Source organism: Megalobrama amblycephala, linkage group LG10 (genome assembly GCF_018812025.1).
Source record: "Megalobrama amblycephala isolate DHTTF-2021 linkage group LG10, ASM1881202v1, whole genome shotgun sequence".
Lineage (NCBI taxonomy): Eukaryota > Metazoa > Chordata > Actinopteri > Cypriniformes > Xenocyprididae > Megalobrama > Megalobrama amblycephala.
Genome location: NC_063053.1, coordinates 8538123 through 8551007, shown reverse-complemented (window position 1 = coordinate 8551007; position 12885 = coordinate 8538123). Strand labels below are relative to the sequence as shown.

Genomic DNA, 12885 nt, shown 5'->3' with positions numbered 1-12885 from the left:
AATTTTAAAAACAAATGTTTATTGAGCACCAAATTGACATATTAGGTACCTTTTCTTAAAAGGAAGCATAAATATGGAGCTTACCTTTTGGAGCTGCCAGGGTTACACAACATGAAATCCACTGACTTTGGGTGACCAGTCTGATTCTGTATCTCTCTTGAATGTCAGAATTTCTTCTGAGAGTTCCAAGAAAGTTCCGGAGCCTCGCTTGGTAACGGTGAAGAAGACTCAGGTGGAGCTGGGCATTCAGCTGTGTGGAGGAAACCTGCGGGGGATCTTTGTGGAGAGGCTGGAAGAGGACAGTCCTGCCAGAGGAGGAGATGGTCTCGTGCCTGGGGACATGATACTTGAGGTAAATGAAGCTACTTCTCTGTCTGTGTAATGCTTTTTGGAGACTACTGTGAACGGAAATGGTGAGACAGCAAAACTTGGTTAGAGAATTTTTTGTACTTCCTTTTTTGGGAGTGTTATATGCTTTACACTGCCTCGAATGGACTAATACACTTTTAGCAACAGCCCTGTTGGCTACTGTTACAATCAAGAGTCAAGACAAATAGGTTCCCGGAGTCATCTTAGCATTGGCACTGTGGCAGTTAGACTTTTAACTCAAACTGAACATATATCATTATCACCATATAGTGCTGCAGTGATAATATATTTCACCCTGGTACGCTCAACAAAAAGCCAATAGGATTTTTCCATTGGCTTTTGGAAAATAAGCGCTTTGACCAACAAACGTTTATAATTCTTATAACTTTTGTTTATCAAGATAACTTTTATGCTTCTGACAACTCTGTCTTTATTTAAACTCTACAATTTGGAAGGTTTGAATATTTTGCAAGAGTGTGAGTATAGTGACAGTGTAGTGTATAGAGTATAGTGGACGTGACAGACCAACATTAGTGCCAGGCCATTGTTGAGCGTCTGTCAGCTCAGTTTTTGCAGTGTGCTCTTCACTGTCAGCACAAGTCGGACCCCGTCGACGGCTTTTTGGCTGATTGAGCATGTTGAATTGGCATCAGTTGGTGTGAGAGAGAGAAAGCTCTGATTGGCTGTTCAGTTTAGTGATGAAAGTGAACAAACAATGAAGTCAGAGGGCATACAGAGAAGGCTGTTCTAATTTTGCCATCTTACCTGAGCATTTCAATATGTGAATATTTTCATAACAACATGGCCATCTGGAATGAAGAACAAAATGATTCACATTTAAAAAAAGAGTTGTCAAAAGTACCGACTTCGGTACCAAGCACTTCGGTTCTCTTCATTTGAAAGAAGGTGTCTATCAGTAGATCCCTAATATATCTGCTGATAGATGGATCCACTGATAGACGTTTCCTTTCAAATGCTTCAGTGTATATCTAAGTGCTCGGTGAAGAGCGTCATTGATGCCTATTTACAACATGTTTTTGAAGCATTGATTATTGTAGCCAATCACAGACATATCTGTTGAGCGCGGGAACACAATGGCCAATCAGAGGTGTTTAAGAAACCGCTCAACAGCACTCAAAACGCCAGGTGGGAAATGCTGGTATTGTCACATTTTTTAAATTTCAGCACCAAGTCGGTACTTTTGACAACCCTAATTTAAAATAAGCAAGCACTTTTACGGATTGTATATCCACAGTCCTAGTTTTGTTTTTCCTTTTTGAATGACGAATATAGACTCCTGCCACCTGCTGATGTAGACAGTTATTTCCTCTCACGCACACATGAAACGAATGTGCTAGTTGGCCATTGGCTGTAGTCTTTGCAGTGTGTTCAAGCACGATTCAGCCCAAATGTACTCAGTAAACTGACAACACAGTTGGCTTTCGTTGCCACTGGTTCTTTGATGTAAGTTTGGTCTGTCGCAACCTTAAAAGCAGACTAGTGAGTAGATGAGTTTACCTCTGTAGCCCATTTACCCATTTTTTAAGACACATAAAAGCTTATTAAAAGCAAAAGTGGGGTATTACTGATGTAATTTGTCATAGAATAAAAGGTGAAAATATCTTGAGCTTGTGTTAGGCACTCTATTGCTAGGGTGCATTCCAGCCTCGTCCACTGACTGTATTGTTTTCCTCTAATTTAGATGTATGATGCATTCCTAACTATTGTTTTTATTGATCACTTCTTTGCTTTCTCATATGAGATGTGAAATTGGTAATATCCCATTCTTGGCATGGACATATTCAGACTTTTGTCAGCCACATTATTACACACTTATTTGCTTTACTAAGACAAGGCAAAGAAGTCATTTTGTTTTTCTACATGTTATGTTAGTTCTGGAATGGAAATCGATCCAGAACCCTTAAATGCATATTTTATTTTTGAAAAAGATTGGATATTTAAATGAAATGTGACTACACCCTTTCTATCATTCTTTGTTCATCCAGTATGGTCCAGTTAATATGAAGAATAAGACTGTGGAGGAGGCGTACCTGGAAATGCTGAAGCCTGTGGAAACAGTGACGTTCAGAGTCCAGCATCGTCTGGATGAGTTCAACCAAGTGAAAGGCACTCCTGGAGATGGATTCTATATCAGGTACAGTGTTTCCCACAGGATTTTGTGAGACTCTGGGGTGGGGGTGATGGACCTCGGCCTCTCTAGAAAGTATCTTGAAAGAAAATTTTGTTCATTTTAAAGTCGATCTGGTGTACCCAGAGAGTTAAAAAATAAGAGCTCCAACCCAATTTTGTACATTTTAACTTTAAAATTTATATAACAGTGTGCAAATTGAAGAAAGAAAAAAAAAAGTTGGTTAATTGACTTGTATCTGAACTTTAAAAGGGACTCATTCCGCTTTTTAGTTGTGATATAGTGTCTCAGTCTACATTACATTCAAACTGGTGTTTTTGGAAGCCAAAAAAAAATAAATAAATAAAAATAAAAAAATTATTAAAAAATAATTTGATACTATTATTATTATTCCTATGACAATAAGACATATATTGTAAAACAAATGCACTGTAAAATAAATGAAAATTAATGTTTCATAAGTACATTATTTTACTTTATGCTACAGTAGGGAAATTACTATACTTTTGCCTTAATTTATACTCTTGCAAGAGATAAACCCATGAGCTTTTATTTTGACGGAAAGTGCAGTTGAGCTTTTATTCTGGCTGAAAACTGCAGTTTCTGTTAATACAGGTTTACAAACACATCTCATTATAAATCTAGTGAAATGCTGTAATCATCGTGCCACAAAAATGTTGGAAATTATGCAAATGTGAAAATAATGCATAACTGGTGCCTGCTACGTTCCCAAATGCCGGCTAAGCTCACAGCACATTCCAAGATGAAGTTCACTGCATTCATTCACTATGAACAGAGCCGTTCTGAGACGCGGAAAACACTGGATCAAGAGCTGATCGCGTGATCAATATGATCACTTCGCACTTCGTTTTGAAACTGTGTAAACAGACTATATAATTATTTAATTAAAACACAATATTTTGCGATTCGATATAAGCAATTTGATTTTAGTACGTTTGACAGATACTTTGCCAAAGCAATGACGCAAAAGTGTTTGAGACTTTTTATATTATTATGAGAAGTTTTGAAATATTTTTGCTTCATTATGAAACTGTGGCAGCACAGATTAGACTATGGCGGAGTCTAGGTAAGTAATGGGAAACACTGAGGTACAGCATGATCTCAACAGTCTATGCATCTGCCATTGACATACATCACCATACATGGCCACTTAACATTTCCCTATAACCAAATGCCAGTGTTTGGGCCTTGTGCATGCTGCTCTAAATATAGATATGTGGAAAAAAAAACTGTAGCAACAGGAATCTTTTAATCTCTTTAATTATGTTTAAGATGGAGGGTGAGATATTGTTTCTGGCGGTGAAGATTATATCACCAAATCTCAATAATTTGTGTTCTATAATAGTAGCCGTGGTAATTAGACAGTTCGAGACAGAGATGCATTGTGTCTGCGCGGTGGAAAAAAGAATAATGGAAGAGAGCCGTTCAGAAATAGCCGTGTTTGTCTTTGCAAATGAAATTCTGTGGCCCGCAGCTGTCGCAGGCGCTTTTTCTGCCTGCACTCCCATGATGTCATCCGCAGTAAATAATCTCCGTCGATCCACATGTCATGAATGAACAGGGATGAGGAGTTATGGGTGGCCGCTAAAAGCCACCTCGTGCTACTCCCAGGAATGAAGGATCGGTTCTGTCCCGGCCTCTTCTTGAATTTTTCATTTGTTCTTTCCTTCCTTTATTTTTCTTTGTCCCCTGCACTCTTTTCATTTGTCTCGTATTACCTCATTCTTGCAGATGCCGCAGTCTTTGCCTCTTGTATAATGCTGTCACTTGTTGAATTATTAATTTCCTCTTTCTTTTGCAGAGCACTTTATGACCGAGTGGCTGAGACTGAGCTCGACCTCTCTTTTAAGAAAGATGACATCCTCTATGTGGATGACACACTACCAAATGGCAACTTCGGCACCTGGATGGCCTGGCAACTTGACGAAAATGCACAAAAAATTCAAAGAGGGCAGATCCCTAGCAAATATATGTGAGTCCCATCCTTAGATTCAGTTAAACGGTGTCTTTCTTTTCAATCCTTTTCCTTCCATCCATCCATCCATCCATCCATCCATCCATCCATCCATATCAGCCTTGATTTTTGATTTCATTCAACCACTAGTTAAAAGCAACTTAATGCAGCTGAAGTCATGTGCTCAGAATAGTGCATAGACTTACTGCAGACATCAAAATGTGTGTATACATTTTTTGAACTGGATACTAAGGGGTAACACATCTGTCCCAGGTGACAATATGAAAACATACAGAAGACTGCAGAAAGGCAGTTGTGTAACCTGAACTTATGTTCTGGTGCAGGATGGATCAGGAGTTCTACCGCAGACACAGTATGACTGAACTGAAGGACGAGACGGGCTCCAGTAAGACCCTCTCCGCAGCCGCGCGCAGATCCTTCTTCCGCAGGAAACAGAAGCACAAACGCAGCAGCTCCAAAGATGGGAAAGACGTGGTGGCCTTGGACGCGATCAGCACAGACTCTATTCCATTCTTAGATGGTGAGACTCTCCAGTTTCCCATAATGCAGTGCTGCTGAAATGAGAATTTTGATGAGACTGATGTTAATTCTTGTTTTGTTTTTTTGCCGTTTGCTCAGATTGTGTGAGCCTGGCCTATCAGAGAGTGCAGAAGATTGACTGCACGTCTCCCAGACCAGTGCTGATCCTCGGCCCGCTGGTGGATCCAGTCAAAGACATGCTGGTCAAGGAATCGCCAGGGAAATTCAGCAGATGTGTGCTTGGTAAACGTCTACTAGTTTTGAACTGCAATGTGATCGCTGTTAAAATGATGTTTGTAATCCTATAATACTGTTAAATATTTACACATTTATGGCATTGAGTCTTTGGCCCATGGCATTTATAAACATCTGCACTATCAAATGCTCTGATAGTAATTATGACAAAAGTAGCTGTACTATTTCAGACTGTTTAAAGGGTACCTATTATGCAAAATTCACTTTTATAAGGTGTTTGAACACAGATGTGTGTCCACAGTGTGTGTAAGCAAAAAATCACCAACTCCTTTTTTATAATCCCCATCAATCATAAACGGTGTTTCCAAACGTGCGCTTCCAGATTTTCCCCCTACTCTTACGTAAAAGTCAGGAAACCCTGCCCATGATTCGTGACAATCTGCCCTGTTAGCATAGATACTGCCCTGAATGAGCTGCAGCAGTCCGCCATTTCTGTTTACTTGCTGTAGCAGCTGGAGATATACAATATCTGTGCCAAAAAAACATTACGAATGTTCTGTTATTGGATGTACCAACAAACATAAGAGTCTCCATATACCCTCTACATCTGAGTCACTAAGGAAACCATGGTTGAATATTTATGAATATGAATATATATGAATATATATAATATATATACATATATATTCTTCACAAATCATTCTACAACAAGGGTCAGTTCAACGCTGAATTTGCACAAAAGATTAACATGATGGTACATGCTAGTCGATGAGTTGAATCAACTCCATAACATCCATAACAACTACATAAAAGTTGTAATTTCTTCCTGAGTCTCTCCCTCAGTGTCCGACTCCGGTTTGAGCAATGTAAGGCTGAACACCGTTACCGACAGTCGTCATTTTGGCTGCGTGAGATTCTCCAGCTTTGTTGTTGAGCAACTGAAGCGTGAACTTTTAAAGCTCCGCTCTCTTCTGGAAAGGGGGCTGGGAGCAGCAGCTCATTTGCGTTTAAAGGGACACACACAAAAACGGCTATCACCCAAACATGGGCAAATTTGACAAGCTGTAATAAATGATCTGTGGGGTATTTTGAGCTGAACTGAGACACATTCAGGGGACACCAGAGACTTATATTACATCTTGTGAAAAGGGGCATAATAGGTCCCGTTTAATTGAATAGTTACTTGGTAAAAAACTTGAAAAAGTATTTTTCAATTAAGTGAACATTACTAAGAGTAAAATCCATGGTTTTGATTAAATGTGTTAATATTTATGTTAATATTAAACTACATAAAGGAGTGCGTTCAGTTGCATATAAGTTTTTGCTGTTGTATCGAAATTGATATCTATATACAGGAACTTTCACTGGTACTATCTGATAGTTTTGGTAGCATTAATGGACGATAAATGTCATTGGTTCAGCCTTAATCATGCTGTTGAATATGAGTGAGCTGACCTTTGTTTGTTCTGCTCATCCAGAGGTGATGAAGGCTTCTCAGCAGGCCATCGAGCGCGGGGTGAAAGACTTTCTTTTCATCGACTACAAACGGAGGAGTGGCCATTTTGATGTGACTACTGTTGCCTCAATCAATGAGATCACAGACAAGGTTTGTCCATGTTTCTGCTGACTACATCTCAGTCAAATCTTTTGTGATGTTAAATGGAATTAATACGACGACTCTTAATAATGAGCAAGAATCTGATAAGAAAGTAGATTAATATCAAGAGATGAGCTTCATGTTTCTTGGTTGTGCTTGCAGGATTGCTGTCAATGACTGTAAGCTTGTTTCTCTGTTTGCAGTCGCTCATGCTATATATGTGTAACATGACTCAGACCTGTTCTGTGCTGTGTCGTTCTCTCTCGTAGGACTGTCACTGTTTGCTTGACATTGCACCTCACGCTATCGAACGGCTTCACAGCGTTCACATTTACCCAATCGTCATTTTCATTCGCTACAAAAACGCAAAGCAGATAAAGTAAGTGTCCACATCCCTCTTCACACGTACTTCTCGAAATAAATGCAGTGGGTACGAATATTTTAGCGAGTTAAAGAGCCAACTGAGCTGTTGGGTGTCCTTGCAGACCCTTCCAAAAAACACACACACTCTGTTTAAAGCCCTCCTGGCACATTTTTTCTTCGCCAAGAAGTTCCTGTGCGCTCCCTCAAGTCCCCGGAGACATTTGGGAAATGGAAAGCAGTTTTACTGTGTAGGCTGCATTTGACTTGGAAGAACTGCTGTTAAATGGATGAATATCTTGGCTCACTTTTGCCATAATGTTACACAGATATAGGACAAGATATACGACAGCGTAGGCAGCTGCTTCACTCTTTCTGTCTGTGTCTCTCTCCTTCACTCAAGGTCGAAGACCGCTTTGTGAGATCCCGGCCTGGTTTATCAGACAGGAAAAATTAAAGCCGACTCTAGACCCTTAATATGCATATCACGGGTTCGCAGCATACTGTACTGATAGCTCTCTAGGGGTGTGAGACTTAAAAGAACAATAAATCCCTGCTTTATTCTCCTGATAGTGCTGCATAACTGTGCCTTTAGGTCTTTTCAGTGCTTCCGTGTGGAGTTTCCGTGTCAGAGCGCTAATGGTGCAAAGTCGTCCCAACAGAGGATTTTAAATTGGTGATTTCCCAGAAGGATTGGAAAAGCAAGCCTGCGCTCGATCACTATGGGGATTAATGCAGGTCGTCTTTGACCTGCCAACTAGCACCTACTTAATATAAAGGCAACCCGAGTTAATCAGTCCTGCACTCATTAACACTCAGGATCATGACATCACGTCATGTACAATGACTTAATAGGCTCTTGCGTTTCTTGAAACTCAGGCTTTCTATGAAAAGCCTCACACACACACATACACCAAGGCTGGGTGGTATATTAAATATTCATGACATGTTTGCCATGATTCTGTGCCAGTATAAAATGAACAATTAAATATTAATGTACTTTTAATTATATATATATATATATATATATATATATATATATATATATATATATATATATATATATATATATATCCCCTGCTAAAATTTCTCAAAACATAAAAAAAAATGCCACACAGGGACATATAATATAATATAATATAATATAATATAATATAATATAATATAATAATGTTGTGCTTGGAGTCAGTTGTTTTATTTTGTGATAAATTGTGCGGACAAAATTTTTGGCCAGGCTGTCATACAAATAAATTATGAACATATGCAATAAAAGAGAAAACCAACAAAATATTAATAACTGATTATTAATAATAACTGATATGCTCTTTCCTGTGAGCTTTTTGTTTTTCTATGCACTTTTTACATAGTAAAATAAAACTTAGTTTTATTTTGCCTTTATTTTGCCAAATATTTAAAATATTTAAAAAATAGAAAATATTTTCCTCATATTTTGTTGGTTTAATTTAACTTGTAGGGTTGTTCTTTATTCTTTAATTAAAAGGACAATGTACTTCAATTAACATGAGTACTTAAATCGAACTAATTTTCATACAATAATATATTATATTTCAATAATATCATATTTTCATCTGTATCAAATATCCCCTTCGGACATGACTTTTGGCCACTACTAGCTATACTATCTATATATACATGCATATAAATTATATTATTACTAAACAAAACTAGATTTTATTCATTTATTTTGAACTATATTTCCCATCCCTAACACACACTCTCACAGACTCACACCTCAAATACATAGTCTTATGATAACTATTTTATTTGGTTTTATTTTACTTTATCAATATTGCCCATCCCTAACAGACGACACCTGTCACCGCAGTGTGTGTACATAGATGTTCAGTGTTTAGTTGTTTTGCCCTGCGGGAATCTTCTTCTCGAGGGAGCTGCACACACTTTTACTGAGTTTTAGTGTTAAACAGCTGATGTCTTCATTTTACACGTGTTTTATTATTATGTACAATCACCTGTCCAAAATGTTGCTGCTTAAACTACGTTTGTCTCAAAAGAACAATGTCATTGTGCCAGTTTCATCTTGTAATGTCATTATGTGTGAAGTGTGAATGACTGTTTCTGTTTCCCCGTGTAGAGAGCAGAAAGATCCGATTTATCTGCGGGATAAAGTCTCTCAAAAACATTCCAAGGAGCAGTTTGAGATTGCACAGAAGATAGAGCAGGAGTATAGCAAATTTTTCACAGGTTTGGTTATTTTTTTATTTTTTTACATTAACCAAATTTGACAAATGTAATTTAATATAACAAACATTTATTCTACTATTTTAATGTTTAAAGGGATAGTTCATACAAAAATGATAATTCTGTCATCATTTACTCCCCTTCAAGTAGTTCCAAACCTGTATGAGTTTCTTCGTTCTGCTGTAGACTAAGGAAGATATTTGGAAGAATGTCATTAATCAAACAGATCTCGCCCCCATTGACTACCATAGTATTTTTCCTACTACGGTACATTTTTGGATGATATCCCTTTAATTGCAAGCATTCTATTCACCACTATTTTTATTTTTTTTATTTATTTTTTTTTTAATTGGAAGAAAAGGAAAAACAATCTGCTCATACATTACTGTTCAAAAGTTTGGGGTCAGTAAGATTTTTGAGGAAAATTTAAGATTTTATTTATCAAAAATGCATTAAATTGATCAAAAGTGACAAAGAAATTTACATTGTTACAAAAAAGTGTATTTTAAATAAATGCTGTTCTTTTGAATGTTCCATTCATCAAAGACCAGAAACAAAAATGAATCAGTTTTCACAAAAATATTAAGCAGCAACTGTATTCAACATTGATAATAATAATAAATGTTTTTGGAGCAGCAAATCAGCATATTAGAATGATTTCCGAAGGATCATGTGACACTGAAGACTGGAGTAATGATGCTGAAAATTGCACAGCTTTGAAATAACAGGAATATTTTAAATTGTAATAATATTTTACAATATTAGTTTATACTGTACTTTTGATTGTGAAAAAAAAAAAAGCCTTGGTGAGCATAAACTTTTCAAAAACAAACAAACAAACAAAAAATCTTATACCCAAAACTTTTGAAAGGCAGTGTAGTTTTGTGAAAAAAAATGAATTTTGTTAATCTCAGTTGCGCTTTGAGCTTAATTTGATTTAGTATGAGGACAATACAAAGGCCAAATTTATTTCAGAAACATGTCTTTTATAATATTAGTCTTTTTCTTAAGTATAAAATGGATTTGACATAACTCTTTTATTTTAGGAATGAGGTCCCATACTTTCAGTTGAGTTTTTTGTTTTTATAGTTTTGATGACTTCTTGATTATTCTAAAATGTGGAGAACATTAAAGGGTTAGTTCACCCAAAAATGAAAATTATGTCATCAGTTCCACACCAGTAAGACCTTCATTCATCTTCAGAACACAAATTAAGATATTTTTGATGAAATCCGATGGCTTTGAAGCTTCACGAATCTTTTGAACCTTTTCGAATCAGTGGTTCGGAGCGTGTATCAAACTAACAGTGTCGTGATTTCAGTAAACAAAGCTTCGTCACGTCATAAGCGTTTTGAAATTTCAATGGTTAACGCAGTTTGATACACGCTCATGAAGCAGTGTTTTGAGATCGCCCATCACTAGATATTGTTGAATAAAGTCGTTTTGTTTTTTTGGTGCACAAAAAGTATTCTTGTCGCTTCATAACATTAAGGTTGAACCACTGTAGTCACATGAACTGTTTTAAATATGTTATTAGTCGTTTTCTGGGCATCTGAAAGTGTTAATTAACTTGCTGTCAATGGAGGCCTCACTGAACCATCGGATTTGATCAAAAATATCTTAATTTGTGTTCCGAAGATGAACGAAGGTCTTACGGGTGTGGAACGACATGAGGGTGAGTAATTAATGACAGAATTTTCATTTTTGGGTGAACTAACCCTTTAATAATAGTCAATGAGTAGGTATGTTCAAATATTTGACTGGTAGTGTTAAAAAACAAAAAAACAGCTGTATTTGTATGTTTTCTTACAGGTATCGTTCAAGGAGGCACCTTCCCTTACATTTGCACTCAGATCGTGACTATTGTGGATCAGGAACAGAGCAAAGTTCTGTGGACGCCGCTGGGCTCTCCGTAGGGCTCTGAGACTTACAAACACTAGACTTTATACACTACACACTCAAAGGTACACTAACGTTACGAGCGTCATGTTAAAATAGTGATTATTTTTGTCAATATTCATTTTTATTATGTTATTAATTGTAACTCTTATTTGTATATGTATGTATGAGTCTGTGTGTGTGTGCGCGTGTGTGTGCGCGTGTGTGTGTGTGTGTGTGCGCAGAAGCAGGATGATAGCACTGAAGTATTTGTTCATTTCCTTTGGTCTTCCTGACGGACATGTAAAGTTTTAGCAATGCTGCATTTAAGACACTCGTTTACAGAGCAATCAGTCGGTGAATTGTTCCCACTCCCACCCATAAGCAACCCTGTACCAAAACGTATGCGTGACACCCTCCCACATATCAGCTCAAGGACTGAATCCTCGTCTTGTGCTTTAAGAGTCATTTGTGGCCAAGTTATGTTGTGTAGATGTCAGTGAGCGTTGCTTTGAATCGTAGTGCTTATCTATCAAGCTGAGACAGACAGCAGCTAAGCGGTTTCTACGGGCCAAATGGAAGTGCCTTCGGAGATCTACTGAGCGTATGACAATGGCATGAGGTGAAAGCCTGGTATTTAAACAGTAAAACTTCTCAGATTGCACTCCAGGGCTAGACAGACCACTGTGTACTATGAGATCTCGGAGCATTCTCATAGCAGAGCTTATATTTAAAGAGAATATCCCATGTAACACTTGTACACGTATGCGTATGTATGCAATTTCATCGAAATATATAGAAATATATTTACTGTATTTTTACTAGGCTATAGGCCTAGGAGAGTGTGACGGAGCGGTCACGTCTTAGCAAATATTAGCATGTTTGTGCGCGTGTGAAAGGGCGAATGCACATGTTTCTGTTTGCGTATGTTTGTCAGTCACTTTTATATGTACTACACACTAAAAAAGAAAAAAAAAAAAAAAAAAAAGAAAAGCATCACGGAAAGAAAAGTTGCAGGGTAAACCTGAAATGGTTTTCTTTAATCTGTTTAAATGTTAGTGGCTTTTCATTGCTATTTAATTTTTTTTTTTTTTTTTTTTTTTTTTTTTTAATTCAAGAGGCATGTTATGTCTCATGCAGACCAGTAGCCCCATTAATGTTGTGCCAAAAACATGTAATTTTCTTTCGTTTTTCTGTTTTGCACTTCCAGTGTTTTGAACCCTAAACAAATGACTGTTCGTAGGTTTCCAGTAGAATGGAAATAGGTACTATAATTTTTACTGTAAAATAATATTCATGTGTATCACTCCTGTTCCATACATTTCATTAACTGCCTTCTTTTTTTTTTTTAAAGAAAAAGAGAAACACTGCATAAAAAGGGATTTCTTATTGCACACTTTGTTTTTCACAGCAAGATATCAGTCCATTGGGTTGAAATTAGGCATTTTGTCAAAGTGAATCTAATGTCTAACTATTTTTCTGAATAGCTAGCATATGGTTTTTCACGAGGGATTCATCACCACAGAGTATTTAGAATGATTAGAACACAGGTACTGTTTCCATTGGCATTTCTTTTATTCTAAAAGAATGTGATTTGTATGA

The 12885-nt window shown here is 37.1% G+C and overlaps 1 protein-coding gene across 12 annotated transcripts in view; it reads left to right on the top strand.

Annotated features, from left to right (window-relative positions):
- dlg5a (discs, large homolog 5a (Drosophila)) overlaps positions 1-12885 on the top strand; it is a 75963-nt gene that overhangs the window by 63035 nt on the left and 43 nt on the right. For 11 of the 12 annotated variants that reach the window (XM_048204332.1, XM_048204326.1, XM_048204329.1 and 8 more), the window contains 9 exons: positions 169-352; positions 2376-2524; positions 4341-4511; positions 4838-5034; positions 5133-5276; positions 6707-6834; positions 7095-7204; positions 9299-9408; positions 11218-12885. The exon at positions 11218-12885 is cut by the window's right edge and continues 43 nt beyond it. In XM_048204332.1, coding sequence (XP_048060289.1) covers positions 169-352; positions 2376-2524; positions 4341-4511; positions 4838-5034; positions 5133-5276; positions 6707-6834; positions 7095-7204; positions 9299-9408; positions 11218-11321 — 1297 coding nt within the window. In that variant the 3' untranslated portion in view covers positions 11322-12885. The remainder of the gene's footprint in view (positions 1-168; positions 353-2375; positions 2525-4340; positions 4512-4837; positions 5035-5132; positions 5277-6706; positions 6835-7094; positions 7205-9298; positions 9409-11217) is intronic. The other variant, XR_007186706.1, reaches the window with a different exon arrangement.